This window comes from Bombyx mandarina, chromosome 17 (genome assembly GCF_030267445.1).
Source record: "Bombyx mandarina strain Sakado chromosome 17, ASM3026744v2".
Taxonomy (NCBI): Eukaryota; Metazoa; Arthropoda; class Insecta; order Lepidoptera; family Bombycidae; genus Bombyx; species Bombyx mandarina.
Window position 1 is genome coordinate 6,990,344 of NC_143223.1, and position 19,839 is coordinate 7,010,182.

At 35.8% G+C, this 19,839-nt stretch overlaps 1 protein-coding gene across 1 annotated transcript; it reads left to right on the forward strand.

The window, feature by feature from the left end:
* Positions 1-1,833: 1,833 nt before the first annotated feature.
* Positions 1,834-14,480, forward strand: LOC114253358 (uncharacterized). Its single transcript, XM_089734114.1, has 6 exons — positions 1,834-2,086; positions 9,252-9,428; positions 10,202-10,346; positions 10,425-10,535; positions 10,618-13,607; positions 14,059-14,480. The coding sequence occupies exons 2-6, from the start codon at positions 9,254-9,256 to the stop codon at positions 14,343-14,345; spliced, it is 3,708 nt and encodes a 1,235-aa protein (XP_089590240.1). The 5' UTR covers positions 1,834-2,086; positions 9,252-9,253; the 3' UTR covers positions 14,346-14,480.
* Positions 14,481-19,839: the final 5,359 nt, after the last annotated feature.

A 19,839-nucleotide genomic window follows, 5' to 3' on the forward strand; every position in this document is an offset into this window, starting at 1 on the left:
GGCGAAACTGTAGTAAAGACATGCGGGTCACCAGTAATCCTTCCTTCATAAAAAAAATCGGTTGTCTGTAAAGTCGGTTTACTGACGATAGTTCAACGTGATAACGTCATAAGAAAATACTGATGGAATGGATTCATTTTTCAAAAGAAAATTTTAGTTTCATTTGTTTGATAGACATTTTGTATGGACAATTGACACCACATTCACTTTTCACTGAACTTCATACTTGACCAAAACATGTAAATGTATTATTGTATAGCAACTGTCCACGCGGATGCATCGCTCACTCAAGTAGGAGAGAGACAGATGTCGAACGCTGCCGAACGCGGAGGCCGATTGTGCCTCTTTGTTGCTCGTTGCGTGCTCTCGCTTGCACTTCAAGCCTTAAATGGAATGCCTCAGAGCGAGGTAACGCCGCATGAGTCATGTTTTTTCGTGCGTGCAGCCGGCTCCAACGAATTATAAGACGGTGTCACGTCAAAAAAAAACTAAAAAATCAAAACCGTCGTAATTCAAGTTTATCAATAAGACTATTTTAAACCATGTACTTGTACTTCGAAAATGTAATGCAAACGTGAATTTATATGTGTTAAATGGTAAACTAACTCATTGTCTAGTGCTAAACGGCATCCAAAGCCCATCGAATTGAATACTGCTAAAGTTTTGTAAAATTAAACCACCCGCCAGTCTAAAACACTCAGTTTATTTACGATATACATAAAACACAACCACAAAGAAGGAGAATAGAGTGGAGTTATATTTGAATGATACAAAGCAACAGTAAATACAATGAAAAGACAGTTTATGAAATAATTATTAAAAGGAAAATTTATGGCAAAATGCAAGCGATTTGAATTCGGTCGACCAGCTGACTGATGATATAGTGTGAAGGAAGTTGTTCTGTCGCAGTTCACCAATTTCGAAGTAACGAGCGGGTGAAATCGCTCGGTAGACCGACGGTCCAAATTTTAATGTTTGGAACTTTTATATATGCAAACTTTTTTTGAAAATGTCGTTAGCCAAACTCAGGCATTTGTCAAATATCTTGTTTTCTATGATCCTCCTCCCTGATTCGCATTCGTCATATCTGTTCTATGATAGTTAACCGCCAAACTTCCACAAGCTTTGTGATGGGAGATGATAGTCTGAATTCTGAAATTAATAAGTATGTAGTTTTAGTTGTCAAACTGCAGTGTCTCACTATAAAACCGGTACGAATCTACTTTGCGGTAGAAATAGGCAAGGCGGTTTACATATTCGGTTGGACTCGCAATACCAGCACTAAGTCATAATAATTCGTACTTATAGCTTTTTATCTCGTACATTCATTGACGCACAAAACCAAATGAGAACAAAGCAAAATAATGTTTTGTTGAGTATAACACATTACATGCATAACGCGTGTAAGGTTGGTATTTGGCGGGCCTAACATCCCTGACCCGAAACAAGTGTTTGCATTATTCACGCAAATACTTCGCCCGTTGGGATTCGTACCACTGAGGCAATCCCTCGTCATCACCAAGTGGAAATAAACGATACAACTTTATTAACAGCATGTTTTTTTGTACGAAGATCTTTCGGAGCCTAATTTTATACTTTAATAAAACTAAAACCAATTTAATAAATTCAAAATCATTATTATCGTCATAAAAAAGTAACTTTCTATTTAACAGTTTTTCTCGTATATTGCAGTTATTTCTCAATCATTAAATACTGATTGAATAATTCATGAATTAGTGTCGACTATGAAACTAGTTACTGCGTTTACGTACCTGAAAGGTGTATACTGAATTGTCGATGTTACCACCCTCTGCTTTCAGGGCCTCCACATTCAGTCTGTAGCCGACAGTTGTGAGGACAGGCCGTGTCGTTTCACTGCACTCTACACTCCCAGCTACTAGCCCCTCGAAGCGGTCTAACTTTAAAATGCTCCTCAGGTCTATTAGGAACACTGTGCCAAAGCATAGAGCAAGTGACTGATCAAGTTCCACTGAATTGTTCCTTGAAACTTACATTTCAAAACTTTGGGTTTGAGCCAGTGCGCCGATAGTGAGTTTGCGATGTGATTTTATCTTCATAACTATTCGTAAGTAAACTTTTGATTTTTTTTTAATGAAAATACTTTTTCTACCATTATCGAAAAATTACTTGTCATATAAAATCGCTTCCCTCATTCACGATAAAAGTATAAAGATACAAGCGTTTTTATAATTTATCAACGAGCATTAAAACATCTTTCGTGCGTATCAAAATTAAAAATTCATAAATAGAAATGAAAACGTTTTGTGTATCTGAATAATAAATTCATTATCTTGAATTCAGATTATATCGCAGGTGCTCAGCAGAGCTGGTCATTGCGGTAATTATACTCATAGATTTAATTTTGTTACAATTAGAGATGAACGGAGTATCAAGGACACTTACGTAAAACTGCGGCAGTTATTTATAGAGTGTATTTGAGAAAATATTCATACTTTTTTACTTTTATGTTTCTCATTTATTCATACTTTTTTTTATTCTAACAGCCATCGTTATAATAACGTAAAATATTTATGCTAATGGTTTACTTTAAAATTACTTTAAAATTATTGAAACGTATCTATTCCTGTCACCCTGTCTATTTCTGCCGTGAGCATCAATGTGTTTCGGCTTGAAGGTTGGGGCAGCCGTTGTACTGTAAAAACTGAATCTTAGAACCCATGTCTCAAAATGAGGCAGCATTTGCGTTATTGATGTCTATGGGCTCCGGTAACCACCAGATAGGCCGTGAGCTCGCCCACTCATCTAAGCAATAAAAATTATACAGACAGATTTTTAGATATTTAAACTATATCTGTAACAATATGCACTTAAAAGGCAAAGAAAATTAACTTTAGCAAGTTAACGAAATACAGAAATAAAATAGTAGTTGGGTACAGTCGTATTTCATATAGCCATCATGTTAAATGAAATATTTTTTGATCGAAAGCACTTTTACAGGTATAAATTTTGATGAAACGAACGCCAATAAAAGCTGAACATCTTATTAGCGCTCAGAGACATTCCATCCTACGACCTGCCTACTGTAAACACCACTAATCTTCTGTAAAGTAATATTGATCAAATTGACATATTACCAAATTTCAACCGATCAATATGAATTGACAGTTTTGCAGTCTCTTCATTCCGATTTGGATTGATAAAAAAAGAATTCAAATAAATGAATGAAGTACAACAGATACACTTACGTCCTTTTTAGGACCCCGTTCTCTTAATTTAGAAAAAAAACTGTATAATAGAAGTGACACGTTGGAACTAAATTTCATGTTCATTTCATCTAAATTCATTCGCTGCGCACAATTCGATATACGGTTGCACAGCTTTTTTTGCAAGCCACAACTTTCCCAGTTACCTATTGACACTGTGATCGTTGCCAGTACGATTACATTAAATATATTATTGGGAGCGATAAATAGCAATTCTTAATGGAGAATATATGCATCGAATATCATTTAGTTCCTCCAATTAGAAAATTAATTCAAGCTTTATTAGTCATAATTCAGTGGTGAGTTAGCTACGAATGGAGGAAGAAGGGAAATTCGCAGGGCGTGACTCTCGAATAAAACAAGACTTCCAATCATTAATCAGTTTTAGCCCAAACGTATAATTACTGAGCACCTAACGGAAACCGGCCTCTGCACGAAATTTACACAACTCTAAGACAAAGACAAAAGAAGACGTAACTAGTATGAAATTAGTAGTTACTGGTGGTAGGACCTCATGTGAGTGCGCACCAACCCGCCTATTTCTGCCGTGAAGCAGTAATGCGTTTCGGCTTGAAGGGTGGGGTAGCCGTTGTAACTATACTGAGACCTTAGAACTTATATCTCAAGGTGGGTGGCGCATTTCCGTTGTAAAGGTCTATGGGCTCCAGTAACCACTTAACATCAGGTGGGCTGTGAGCTCATCCACCCATGTAAGTAATAAAAAAAAATTAACAATAATAGACTTTTAGTATAATAAAATATTAACGGTCCATGTCATATTTTTTGTATTGAGATTTAGACGTTTGAACAGTTAATCTAGTAATGAGGAATAACCGTAGAGCCCATTAAGATTACAATCGCCATGAGATATGGGGTCGAAGACGGCCTAACAAGATCAAAAAGCTTTATAAATTTATTTTAACAATAAATGTCACATAAAAGCGACAAAAGCAAATGTGGAAAGAAACCCGCAAACTTCAGAATTTAGTCAGTTTTGCCTTTGACTTATTTATATTTTTACGAAGCTTTTTCGTTAAAGTAAAAATTATTAGTATAATTGTGTTTCTAATGTCATTAAAAACATCGGATGACTTGTTCTACTGTTTTTTATCATACTATACGGGTAATATCGTTGAGTGCCGGTTTAGTGATTACCTGTAATTTAGAATACCATACCCAAAGTCGAACCATTTCAGAATGTATTATTTAAAAATATGAGGCTGAATATTTTCTTCGTCGCTTAAGTATAAACGTAAAAAAAAATGCTTTTGCAGGCAGACGAGCGTACAGCCCACCTGATGGTAAGCAGCTACCGTCGCTCATGGACATTAGCAATGCCGGGGGCAGAGCCAAGACGCTGCCTACCGCTTAATACTCTCCACAAGCCTCGTTTGAAGAAGGACATGTCATAGTGCTCGGGAAACACCGTGGAGGGGAGCTCATTCCATAGCCGGATGGTACGTGGCAAAAAAGATCTCTGGAAACGCACTGTGGATGACCGCAATGGCTCCAGGTAGTATGGATGAACTCTACTCCGGACTTATTTTAAAAATTATAATTTTAAGTTCTATTCGAGGTATAAAGAAAATAAAACTGGAGGTTTCGCAACAACCCACGGTCATTTGGTAACGTGCGAACTTATTGTGGTACACTTTATTCACGGTTGTTAGCATAACAGTTAGTGAATTGCGCAAACGCACGCTCAGAGATCGTGGTCAACGAATGATAAAAAAATATGTTATTTTTTGTACGTTATTACAAAGTTAAGTCGTACACTGTGTGCATTACTAATTTGTACGTTATTAGAAAGTTAAGTCGTACACTGTGTGCATTACTAATAAAAATCTTACGTTACGGACGTTTTTCCCGGTTAGGGTACCCCTCCGCATCGTCCCATAAGGAACTTCGTTCCAAAATACCATTTAAAAAAACCGTTAACTCTTAATATTACAACAGACATTTGTAACAGACGTGCCGAAAGTCTGCCCGGGTCTTTTAAATAATCCATTTATGATTACTATACTACTCACTCTCTCTTACCTCCGTATTAAGAGCACGCACAGGTTGAGTTCACAGCCCTGCCAAAGTGGTAAATATGCTTTCCTCCTGTACAAACGATTTAATATACGGTTAAAATACTTAGGGCTACTTTTTCAATGGACATTTTCATTGACATTTTTCATTACTAATAATATAATGTGATGATCTAACTGTCTCAAATTTAAATTCAGTCAGGTTTACGTGATAGATAAGATTTATTTGATGCCGATACAGTTCCTGGTTAATATGTATATTTTTCGTAACAGCAATGACTAACTTTATTAAATATGGACTTTTATCTTCAAGCGTTTTTTATGAAGTCAAAATAGGTAAAGTTTTAATTTATTCTCGTGTCAAGGCTTTCCTGAAGTTAGAACCGTAAAGTTGATACATGCGTATGTAGAGATGTCTACGCGTTTTTAGTATGGAGCTCAAAAGTTGGGTAAATAATTTATTTGAATTCCGTAAAGAGACTATGGCGGCCATTATGGACATAACCATAAATAGTTGACAATAAGCATCTTTTGGATTTTCTCTAAATGAGCAAATAGGCTATGACCCACTTAATGCCACTACGCACACTACCTAATCAAAAATAAAGGGTCAAAGTCTCAATTAATTTTTATGTCGAGTGTGTCACCCTTCTACTTCACGCCAGAAATAAGCAAGGTGTTGGATTCTGTCTATATGGGGCTGTAAGACACCCTACCACCAGTAAAACTTTTATATGTCATACACTCTCATAAATGTAAAATGTACGAGTAAACTATTCATTATGTAAAGGTTTATATAAAAAAGTCAGGCCGTCCTATACTTTGCGACGAACCAATTATTTTTGATCTGATAAATCATGATACAGTGGAAATTTTCGACCGATAAATTAAACCATTATTTCAGATCATTCTTTATTTCACACATTTAAAAGTATTAGCTAGTAAATATTTATCTTGTTGTATTCCGAAAAAAATTAAAGAGAACGATATCCTATTATATAATTTAATAAAACATCAGTAACCTAATTTGTTGCAACACGTATTTTATATATTCTTCTAATTCAGAATAAAATTTTCGAATACAATTTTCCCGGATACCAAATTGACAAAATGACGGATGGCAAAATCTACTCTCATTGAATAAATTCAAAGATTTGCAAATACACTTAAGATGAAGAATAATCCGATTACCGCATTAGGGAATTTTGCAGATAACCATTTAACTTCAAAATCTCTGGAAAAAAAGTTTTGTGCTACTTAATACCGCTTCGAATGACTTAAAATAATTTCCAACTTATTTTCGTGAAAAACACTTCGGTAAGATGTCCTTTCGTAATAAGATGTTCTTAGCTTTTTGCCTTAATACCGAATGCTTGGAATACTTTATTTTCTCTTCAGATTTGTGATATTGAATTCTGTAACTTTTCTATGCAAAAGAATGGTTGTAATGTCATTAAAATCAACAACAGCAACATGCTTGACTATTAAATTAAATTAAATATTTAAACCTCTGACTAGACATATGGGCAAAGAGCTCGAATCCCCATGCTGTTGAATGGTGAACACAGCCCCACGCACCTTGAGGCCAAAACCTTATTTGTGATATCAACCACATTTCACTTCATTCGGTACAGTAGTATTATAAATTTCTATTGAAATTGTGATTTCTTCTTTGGACTTTGTGACGGGACTCAATCAATCTTAGAAGCCCTGATAGAACAATTGTCGGATTGAATGATAAGACTAGACCATCATCATTGCAAATTTTTAAATCATAGCGATTTAACTGCAATATAAGATATAATATTTAAACGAAAAAAAACACATGACATTTAATCTTAATCTATGTCATATACGTAGAAGATTCTGAATGTGCTTTTTATTTAACATAAAACGTGAACAGTCCAATTAACTTTAAAACTAGGAGCAATAACGTGATAATATTGAAAACAAAAGTACAATTACCACAGTTCGCAATTGCAATCCAATTTGAAACCACACTCGAAACACAAAATGCATCCTCGGACGCTGTGTTCATTTTTCTACCTAACGTTACCTCCGGCACCACTGTATTCTCTATTTTCTCAACACAAGCTTATGTAATTTAAATCGAGTGCTCAACCAATTTCAATCTAAAAATGTCGTATTTAAAATTAGTAGTGGTCCCCCGGTAGTCGAAATTCGTACCTACACTACATATCGACGCTTGAAAGGCAAACGTGACTAAGCGACAATAGCTGTTTTGTACATAAATTATAGGCAATAACCATATTCGACGCGCAAAAAAATATATATATTTTAGGTCTATTAAAATCATTGCAATCCTACAGCTAGATTCGTTAAATAAGAATTTTTTTTCAGGTATTTCTCAGTTATATTTTAAATTAATTTCAACTTTAAATTAGTCTACTGTAAAGTTCACGCATTGTCGCTTAGTCACGTTTGCCTTTCAAGCGTCGATATTATGATTTTACCGTCAAAGACTATTTAATACTTCTATAATCACAGATTTCGCCAAGACTACACTTTAAACAAATGTTAATAAAGAAAAAACAATATTTAATGTATTCGCAAATAAACCACCGGCTATAAGCAATAAGAAAAGTTTGACAATAAACAAATACGACAATACTTGTAGTATGCATGCGTGTGTGTCAAAAACATGGTAGTGTGTGTAATGTGTTTTTTAGTTGATTTAATGTGATATTAATGCATAATTTAAAAAAATATTAACATCCTGCACTCCTCTATATTCTCTATAAGAGTGGGCAATTTCATACTTTTTTCGTCCGCGCAATTTTCGTAAAAAGGGGTACAAAGTTTTTGCTTCACGTATTAATATATAGATAGTATTACAGTGGTTTGAAAGCCTCCGGAGCGGCAAGCATTTTAAAATATATCACACGATATTTAAATTTATAATACACTTCACCATGTTTTTACTGAGTTCGCATTCTGAATTGTTTGTTTGGAAGGAATTTTTCGATTAATTACCCACTTTTTGTTAACCAATAAGACTTGCAAATTTGAATATATCTCACGATCAGATCTTAAAGTACAAAAAGAAAAAAAAATGCGAAATAGTGAGATAAGTGAAAGGATATTTAAAAAAACCATTCAATAATGGTTTTTCTACGAACTATTTATTACTGCATTATTGAAAGAGTTTCACTTTTTTTTTCGCGACCTGAATACGATTCAATTCATTTGGCAGTATCGAAGTCAGTATTCGCAATTTAATAAATCGTTTTACCGTAGATGAAACTTTAATATCGCACCAGGGGATTTCGGAAGGATAATGTGAAAGGTGTCACATAACGTATAATTTGGGACATTTTACAGAACCATTGTGAGATTTGCAATTTAACCAAATACAATGTCAAACGTAATACAGAAAGTGCGTAATTCAAATTATAATAACTATGTTATAATTTAGTAATAATAATATAAATGAATATAATGATATATTTAAAATAACTATGATATATTATGCTTCTGTTCAAGTTAAAAAATATTACAAAAACGAAAATGGGGAACGCCGGAAATGGAAGTATATCCATAATATAGAAGGTCCATGAGTTTTTGCCACTAAATCTTTGAATTAATTAAATTAATGAACAGACATGAATTATCATAATCATATCTTTTTTAATATTACTTATTTAAAAAACAGCAATTCTACAACCAGGAGAACTGTAAAAACAGTTGATCTTCTACAGCAGCCTTTCCCAAAGTGGGCGATAACGCCCCCTTGTGGGCACTGCAGGCTTAAAGGGGGGCGGTAAGAGAACCAAAAAAAGGGGGCGTTGTGGGAGGTGATTTCATCTAGGAGGACTCTTAAACACCGACTGAGGTCTCTGAAAAAATGGGGGCTCTAAAAAATAATTTATTCTAAAAGTGGACAGTAGACAAAGTAAGTTTGGGAGCCCCTGTTCTACAGCAATCTTGTTTTTTACTATTGATTTGTTTCTAGTGATGGTGGTGGGAGATGGCAGTGCGCGGTGGGCGCTACAGGTGGCGGCGCTGTTGGCATGCCTTTTGGTGGGTGCACTGGCGCCAGAGAAACTGGAGCCCTGTACGGGTAGCCCGCTCTGCTCTTGCAGAACTGCTCACATGTCTTGCATCGCGGTACCTTTACACAGATTTCCAGGTAAGCCCTAAATGTCTATCACAAGTAATTTCAATCTATTGGCTGCTATGTCTATGCTATGCTATGGTAGGCAGCGGCTTGGCTCTGCCCCTGGCATTGCTGACGTCCATGAGCGACGGTGACCACTTACCATCAGGTGGGCCGTATGCTCGTCTGCCTACAAAGGCAATAAAAAAAAATGTCTACCTCGTACCGATATTTCAAATAATAAGGATTGAAACATCCACTATTTTGTGAATTAAAATAATATTAAACTTGATTTGTGAAACATTAGTTGTAAATTTTGTAGGACAAAAGTTTGTGTTTATTTTTCGCCATAAATTCATTCTCCTATAAAATTCCTAGAAATTATATTTTTCATGTCTGAAATTTCTTCAAATTATACTTACTTTAGGATTGGCAGGGCCCTTTTTTTATTGCTTAGAAGGGTGGACGAGCTCACAGCCCACCTGGTGTTAAGTGGTTACCGGAGCCCATAGACATTTACATTGTAAATGCGCCACCCACCTTGAGATATAAGTTGTAAGGTCTTAGGATAGTTACAACGGCTGCCCCACCCTTTAAGCCGAAACGCAGAAATAGGCGGGGCGGTGGTACCTACCCGTGCGGACTCACATGAGGTCCTACCACCAGGCCTTTACAGAAATATTAAATTAATGTTCTAAATTAGGTAAACGGTAGGCAAACTCTTGGCTCTGCCCCTGGCATTGCTGAAGGGCAATAAAAAATAAATAATAAATGATTAAATAATACGTCATAAATTTATCTTCCAGAATGGCCTCGCATAGAGCTTCAACACCTAGACGTGAGCATGTCTAACCTAGAAGTACTCTCGGAAAGTGCTCTAGATGGGTTGAAACTGCAAACCTTAGTTCTAGTAGCCAATAAATTGCATCATATAGAACAACACGCTTTTAGGTAACATTTATAATCATAAAACTTAATTAACTAAACAATCTTAGAGAAATTTAACAATCTTGGTTAATTCTCTTCCAGTTCGATGGCGTCATCGCTGGCGTCTCTAGACCTTGGTTACAATGAGTTCACTGAAATACCGCAACAAGGCTTAAAAGATTTAAAAGTTTTAAACTGGTTGAATTTGCAGAAGTGAGCATACGTTTCAAAATTGAGTTCATTTTAATTAAACTTTGTTTGTTCGAATAATTAATGTTAGAATTGTTTCTTTTAGTAACAACATAGTGTACATTGGGCTCGAAGTTAATTGGCATCACCTAGAAGAGACTCTCACGAGCTTATCGCTGAGCAACAATCAAATTATGTTTCTGAAATCTCAAGCTTTATCATCACTGTACCATCTCTTACAATTAGATTTGGAAGGAAATCATATAAGAAGTATCAGTTCAGATTCCTTGCCACAATCCTTGACACTCCTCAAGCTCTCCAATAACTTTTTATTTGAATTATCCTGTGATTTGATTTTTAATCTACCTCGTTTACAGTCCATCAATTTAAGACATAATTATGTAAGATTGAACGCCAACACTCCATGTCATCACAACAAAAGTAAAAAGCTGGAAAAACTGGATTTAAGTAACAATAACATAAATGACAGTTCTGACATTGACATTTTCCATGAAATTCAAATACGACAAATAATTTTAGATTTAAACGAACTGAGCACAATACCGAAGTTATTGTTTACAAACATTCGAATCGAGAAACTGTCCGTTTCGTATAACAAACTCAATTCCGTAAGCCGCGATCTGTTTTTGTCACTGAGAAATTCACTTGAACATTTAGAATTGGAACACAACAATTTGTTCCACTTGCCGGACAGTCTGGCTCTAGTCGGTCGACTTCGTCATTTATCTCTGGCTTACAACCGACTAGAAGAATCACCCCTACTGCCTGCTCGGATTCAGACGCTCTCGTTGGCTGGAAACTTTTTAACTTCAATACCCGCCGTGCTACAAACACTTGAGCCTGGTTCCATTCGTTATCTGGACCTAAGCTACAACAAGATATCTAATTTGTTACCCAACGACTTTTTAGATTGGGCCACAGCCCTGGGAACTGTAAACTTAAGAGGTAACAGAGTTGCACAAATCTATTCGAATGTTTTTCCAGCAAATATGCCGCTCAAAGAGATAAATCTGAGTTTCAACGACTTGTATTACATTCACCCACAATCTTTTGCGAACGTAACCGGTTCTTTACACATATTGGAATCTTCTTCTACATTATTCAGTGGATTTTTTCCTTTCGAAATTGAAGAAAACCTAGATTTTCTCAGCTGGCTTTCCTTCGACAACAACGATTTTCATATTTTAAAACTATCCGAGCTTGTTTCGTTCCCTAATCTTAAATATTTGAACATGGAATACAATAGAATTGTTGATATTATTACCACATATCCATATAATTTCACTTTATCTCTAAGCAATATAAGAATGTCCTTTAACTTTTTAAGCTACATACAAAGAGAAACGTTTGCTCATATGCCAGAGTTAAGAAACTTGGATTTATCTTATAATCGAATCAACAACTTAACTAAGCACAGTTTCGCAAACTTACCGAATTTAAGATATTTATCTCTGGCGGGTAACATAATCGATACGATGGAAACTGAGACCTTCACGAATTTACCGAAATTGGAAGTATTAGAGCTTCAAGGAAACAACTTCACGTATTTGTCGTTGGCTTCATTTCATAACATTTCAGGTTCCGGTGTAACGTTTACATTCAATGTTAGTAGAAATTGCATTCACCATATTGAGGGTGAAACAATTTTACCTATCAACATTTTTGATGGTTCACATAACTGTATGCATCAAGTGCCAAATAGTTTATTATTAGCGATAGAATTTTCAATTCGACAAATAATTTTGTCTTATAATAGAATCGTGCAAATACCTAATGAAGTATTCGGTGAGGCCACATTTTTAGAGATAGTAGATTTACACAAAAACGAAATACATTTAATAAAAAAGAAAGCATTTACAAACCTTGTATTTTTACAAATCTTAGATTTATCATTCAATTCAATTTCTCAGCTGTCAGTGGAACAGTTTTATAATCTAAACAAATTAAGATATTTAAACTTAAATCACAACAATTTACGATTACTACCCCGAGATATCTTTAAAAATACGATAATCGAACATTTAGATTTAAGCCACAATGAAATATCTATCTTCCCAGTAACAGCTCTTTCACAGATTGGCTTTACTTTGCGTTATCTAGATTTATCAGAGAACCGAATCGAGTATTTGGACAGCAACATTTTTCGTAACACACAATTCTTATTAAACTTGAACTTGGGTAAAAATCTTTTAACGGTGTTATCCGATAACACGTTTTCGAGTCTTGGTGGGCTGCGTCAACTGGATCTGAGTTCTAACTCTATAAAGGCCAACTTTAAGGAGTTGTTTCACAACCTCCCAAACTTGAGGCATTTGAACCTTGCAAATGTAAGCTTAAAGTCGGTGCCTTATCTACCCTTGATGAACTTAACTAGTCTCAATTTAACGTCAAATTACATTAACAGTTTTAAGGATATTGATGTAAAGCGACTAGTGAATCTTCGCCATTTAGATTTAAGTCACAATCGTCTTACCTCTTTAGTGCCAAAGATGTGGATTCATTTAAATAATTTAAATACGCTCGACGTCTCTTACAACCCTATAGTTAGGATTACACAGAATAGTTTCAAGTGGTTAAGTAATTTATCTCATTTAAATTTAAATGGTTTCAAATACTTAGATATTGTGGATCCAGATTCCTTCCGTCCCTTGATGTCTTTGCGATCCCTATATATTCAAACTTGGTCTAATATAAACCACTCCTCTTTCCGAATATCTAATATTACTTCTTCACTTCCTTCTTTGTATAAATTGATAATATTCTGGACTGATGAAGTAATCGATAGCCAGCTTCATGAAATTGATGCTAAGAACGTTCGGTACCTAGAAATTAGAGGAATCAAACTTCAAAGAATTTCAGACGATGCTTTTCATGCCTTCGCTCGGAATCAAGAATTATTCTTGAGAATCACAATGACATCATTAAGAAAATTGCCAATGGCTTTTATGAGACATCTGGGCCAAATACCTCAACTAGGTATTGACATCAGCTACAATCAACTCTCTACTCTCAACCCAGCCATATTCTATCCGAATTTTACAAGTTGGAGTCAAGTTGCAACCAAGTTACTGTCAGGTATGTTTATTTTTAGTTGACAAAGATTTTCGTTTATTTTTTTAATCATTTGAGAATGCTTCTTTATAACATCATAATATTTTAATAGAATATTCCTTATTAATTTCTGTATGATAAGGCGAAGAGTAATATCGTTATTTATTTACAGTAAGCTGTAATTACTTAATTACTTACACTGTGTAAACTTGTAAATCGTGGTTAGTGAAAGTTATTTTATTATTAAAATTTACAAAGCCCCTCGCCACAGAGTATATACATATACATAGGCCTAGCAACGCAACGTAATGAGTTTTAATTCTTAATATGCCACTCGAAACTTTTGCGATAGTCTCGACTGACAAGCTAGTAAATGGAAAAGTATTAATGAAATCCGTCCCTCCTACCATAATACTAATTACATAAAAATAGATTGCTTTATGTTGAAATTAATATTCTGTTCTAAAACAACCAGGTGGCTTGATTTTAACGGGAAATCCATTGGAATGTGAATGTGAACTAGCTTGGCTGGGCGCATGGCTACGACGCTGGTTGCAAGAGAACGAAGCAGGGGCAGAGTTGAGGAGAGCAGTGCGTGAAGCGTCTTGTAAAGATCAACTCGGACGAAGGATACCGCTTCTACAACTCCGCGCTGACGAAGCCGATTGCCACGCGAGTGCGCTTTCCAGTGACGCTCAGCTCAATCACAAAAAGATGCTACACACATTCATAGCCGCAATCTGGATCTTAATATTCAGATGATGTCAGTGAACTGGCTTAGTATAATTAATAAATAAAACATTGTAAATATCCGAAGCCGCACGAATCTATTGATTTGCAAAATGAACAGACTGTAGATGAATTTTGTACATTGTACGATTTTGAATATTAATGTAGACAACATGAGACGTGTTCGTGATTAATAGGGTTAATTAATAACGAAATTGATTAATATTATAATAATTGAAAAAATGAGATGTTATCTTAAACAATTTTGAAGGTCTTAAGAGTAGGGATTTAGAAAGTCGACTATGTTGGTTGTGGTCCGAAATTCTTAATTTAAATCAGTATTTCTTTTGTAATAGTCAATTTCATTTCATCGGAAGCCAAGTTTCAATACATTTTGTATATTATTCTTGCTTAAGTTATTTCGTTGTAAATATGTATAAAAATAAAATATTTTTACAAAACTAATCCCTTGTTTTATTTTAGGTTATTAAAAATGCATTTGTAGCTTCAAATTATCCTTTCCTTTTAATTATTATTTACCTATCCAATATGATGTCGCGCCATCTCTCCCTGCTCGAGGCCATTCTACTGCACGTGAGACGCATCAAGTCTGCCCCTTCCAACACTACATGACGATCACGACCACTCTGTCAAGAGTGACACGACTGAGAAGAAGAAGAAGAATCCAATATGATGACTTTGACAATGATGAAACTAGTTGTGATTTAATAAATACCTTCCATATACGAAATTGCCAGTGGAGCGCGTTATGAGCATGCACGCTTCGGAACCACTATCCAGCGCATTTTTAGCACGATCGAATTTAAACTGGACTTAAACAAACAATAAATAGAGCAGCCGTGATTCTAAAATACAAAGGATTATAAGCAACAGTCGTCAGTGAACACGAAAATTGTGTAGAATTCGAAACGAAGTGAATGGTAAATGAAAAATGTAAACGTGGAAGTATTTTCAATTAAATTATTCTACAAATAATTCGGCCTCATGTCTCAAGGTTTCAACTAAAATAAAACGCAAGATCGCATCCTTCGAGGTTTCCTTTTTTTATTTAGTACTTAAAATTAATGACTCGTAGACTATTTAAGCTTTGCAGTTTAATCTGAAGCTATTTTTTTTATTTTACGCGTCGAATACTTTCCGGTGTCAGGATTAATTGAAAATTAAATTAAGTTTTTAAACGTTCTAAGAAATCAGGAATATATTCGTTTGAAATATTGTATTAACTGAAAACAATTTTGTTAAATGAAGCTTACCGCCTTAGTTCTTTTATTAGGTTATCATCTCCAGTCGTTACATCGGAGTGAAATATACGAGTATGTATTTATGATTATTATAGATAACTCAAATATATGACTCAATATGAATAATTTATTGAATTTCTGTAATAATCTCATCATAAATTAAATTTTCATGAAATTTAAAACCGAGCAACGTATCGCTATTTGATATACGATCACATTTACGCGGCTCCAATATTATAATATAACGGCTTTAACAGCCGCGTTCGAAAGAAAATAAATCATAATAGACTTGGAAACGGATAGCTACATTTAATTTCCGACCCCGGCTTTAGCACTGTGTCGATTCTGAGCTATTTTAACCAGTACTAATGCAATGCAATTAATTTATTGGTGAATTTGCTTTAGTTGACAACGGCTTAATTTATTATAAGCATACAATGTTTCACAATCACCGCCATGTTTGTTTTTTTAGACAAATTAAGAGAAGATTCGAGAAATATCAACCATTCCATATATATTATATAGCCATCATCTATCCATCCAAATATTACAATACACCACAGAGCTATGAAGCCGTCGTAACTGAAGAATAAGTTGCCCGGTGTGATAAAATCAAAATTCCAAATCATTCAATCCCGTTTCTGTAAGACAACCATCGGAGCACTATGGTATAAAAGGAACGACAAGAACCTTGAATTAGAACCGTTAAGTGAGTACCTGAAGACAGCGTCGGAATGCTTCTTCGAGAAAACGGCGCGACACAATAGCCTTCTTATTATGGCGGCCTTAAATTAAATACCCAGACAACGGGACAACGCACAGTCGCCTCGCACTAAGCACGTCATGTTAGAACCTTCCGCTCCATTTTGCATTTTGCCCGCTCCGGTGCTGTTTGGTATTCCAAACATCGGTCACCGTCAGAATTCATCGAACATAACAAAGAATTCGACATGCAACGTAACCCACAGACACGAGTTGTTCGCCGAACCTTCTCAGTGCGTCAGATTTCAGTCCGGTGGTAGATTTAGCCAAGCACTGCTCTTCGTAGGCGGATTCTAGCAATGTATCTTGTACTCAGCCCCGTGAGCTCTCCTAGCAATCGACAGTGAAGCCAGAATGGCACTTTGGGTCTACTCATCATCATCAGCCTGCGGCAGTCCACTGCTGGACATAGGCCTCCCCCAAAGCTCGCCACTGAACTCGATCTTCGGTTCTACGCATCACGTCATGCATCACTTTGGGTCTACTAGCGGTTAGATATAATAATTAATAATTAATATAATAATTGAAGTATCGTAAGTATAGATCATTTTTTAAAGTTTTACACAGTACGTTTTAAATAGAAGATGATGAACGATTTCCACGATTAACTAATCACGGGGTCTATTTTAATATTATATATTATATTTAAGTTAATGTAAACCTTCAAGTCATGTCGGAGATTGAGTGAAGCATATGATGATATCTATCAGCGATCCATACCACCTGTCTCTATCTCACGAATGAAATTTCCATATTATGAATATAGTCTTTGAGTAAAATATATCCGCCAGACAAAGAAGACGACATTATCAGGTTTAATTTTTGGCTACAGAAAAAATAATTGTATTATACAAAACTAAGATTTAAAAGGATTACTAAATAATACGGTTATCAACTTTTGATCTAATCGAATAGTCACGATAGAGTGTTTACTTTTTTTACTTTTTCAAGAATTCGGATATGGAAATGTTTCGAATTATACTCGAGTAAAAAAGTCATCGCTACGGGTGTAAATAACTACTTTTAAGGGTATGTAAGTGGCCGTAGTCACGGTGCAAGGTACTACTGGTGTTTTTGGAGTACCGAATATTTTTCAGTTAGTTACGTAGTAATACATTTATTATTTACTTAGAATTTTAAATCTGCACATTCGTTCCCATTACTGCGTGATCTGGCTGAGAATCAGACCTTGTACAAACGAGAATTAAAAAAAAAAACACGGTACATTGCTTCGAATATTTGCTAACGGATTTCGGGTGACTTACTGGAAACGGTCGACGTGGCTGCGCTTCACACGACTCCTACAATTTATCGACAACCCTACTTACAAATTACGACTTTATCGAACACAGTGCTTTCTAAGGTTTTCACGAGTCAAAGGCAAGATTACAAAATACGTTCACAAATTAATATTGAAGGCTTATTTTATTATTAGATAAATATTATTTTCCTATTATTATTTTTATGTACGGCTCTACGTGGACGGTGTTAGAATTACATTTTTTTTATTGCTTAGATGGGTGGACGAGCTCACCGCCCACCTGATTTTAAGTGGTTACCGCAGACCATACCCATAGACATATATAACATAAATGCCGCCACCCACCATATGAGTTCTAAGGTCTCAGTATAGTTACAACGGCTGCCCCACCCTTCAAACCGAAACGCATTACTGCTTCACGGCAGAAATAGGCATTATTATCAATTATTATTTTTTTACTATTAATCGTATAATGCTTGGAGTTTCGTGGACCGACTCTCGTACTAATATCTCGATACTTCAGGAACTCGGCATCAAGCAGCGTCTATTTGCTATAGTACAGTCTCGAATGTTGGATTTCTTCGGACACGTTTCGCGACGAGATGGCCGGTCCATAGAACGCCTCGTTGAACAGGGAAGGGTTGATGGTACAAGACCGCGCGGGAGGTCACCAATGCGGTGGACCGGCCAAATTAAAACTGCAGTGGGAGGTCCCTTAAATGAGTGCAGCAGAATGGCCTCGAGCAGGGAGAGATGGCGGGACATCGTGAGCCACATCAGGTCTGCCCCTTCCAACACTACATGACGATCACCATCACTCTGTCAAGAGTGACACGATTGAAAAGAAGAATCTTTAGAAATTATTATTAAAAGGAATTGAACACTATTTATGATGATAAGGCATATCAGCTCGCATGGGTAGATCATCTACGACCAGTCTGCCTGTTTCCATCGCGAAGCAGTCATACATTTCGTGTCGTTGAATGAGATAATCGTGATGACACAATTCAATATTTTAGAGATATTTGATATTTTAATTGTACCACGTGCTCAAATTTTGTATTTTGTAAAGAAAATAAAACCAGCTCTTTCATTATCAGGTACTTTGTTCACTTCGAGGCTTATATGTGTTGATGTATTAATAAAGAAAATTAATTTCACAAGAATTTAAAATAATCTTAAAACCTTACATTAAGTCACATAACAAGACCGTTACCCTCAAGAAATGTCAACTTAAATAAAACTAATACACTTTTGCATAAAACTGTGCACTCGACATTTTGCGTGCAACTTGAAGTTTAACTGTTCATAAGTATGAAAGCTCATGGACGTGAATTTTTGAACTAAAATATAAACATTTAAAGAGCGTTAGTTTATGGTACTGTAGAACTATAAAGCGTCAGGAACCTTATTTTTTAAATGTTTCAACTAAAATTATACGTTTTGCAAAACCTGAACCCAGACTGGTGGTAGGACCTCTTGTGAGTCCGTGCGGGTACCACTACCGTGAAGCAGTAATGCGTTTCGGTTTGAAGGGTGGGGTAGCGGTTGTAACTATACTGAGACCTTTGAACTTATATCTCAAGGTGGGTGGCGCATTTACGTTGCGGATGTCTATGGGCTCCAGTAACCACTTAACACCAGGTGGGCTGTGAGCTCGTCCACCCATCTAAGCAATAACAAAAAAAAACCTGTTGTAAAAAGAATATGTAGCCTACCTATGCAGGTGTCTGGTTTCACGGCTCAGCTGACGTTACTTGTTTCTGGAGCCCATAGACAGCACTGTATGAATGCCACCGCCTTCTTTAAGGAAATAAAGTCAACCTTATCACTCAACTACTTTAGAACAACAGCTATTCCGACTGTCTAAACAAAACGTATAATTGCTTATATTATGTTTACTGACTGTAGGACATATTTCGAGTCTGCATAGACCGGTCACATTATCCTTATTACTGACGCGAAGTTATATGGCCATCTGTTTTAAAGGAAACAAGTTTAACAAGTCGTCGTGGCCTAAAGGATAAGACGTCCGGTGCATTCGTATGAAGCGATGCACCGGTGTTCGAATCCCGCAGGCGGGTACCAATTTTTCTAATGAAATACGTACTCAACAAATGTTCACGATTGACTTCCACGGTGAAGGAATAACATCGTGTAATAAAACTCAAACCCGCAAAATTTATAATTTGCGTAATCACTGGTGGTAGGACCTCTTGGGAGTCCGCACGGGTAGGTACCA

Excerpts from the sequence above, each read along its gene's own strand:
- LOC114253358 (XM_089734114.1), top strand. The coding sequence starts at position 9,254 with ATGGTGGTGGGAGATGGCAGTGCGCGGTGGGCGCTACAGGTGGCGGCG. Across the intron at positions 10,536-10,617 it reads AACTGGTTGAATTTGCAGAA|TAACAACATAGTGTACATTG; the intron begins GTGAGCATACGT and ends TGTTTCTTTTAG. Across the intron at positions 13,608-14,058 it reads TGCAACCAAGTTACTGTCAG|GTGGCTTGATTTTAACGGGA; the intron begins GTATGTTTATTT and ends TAAAACAACCAG.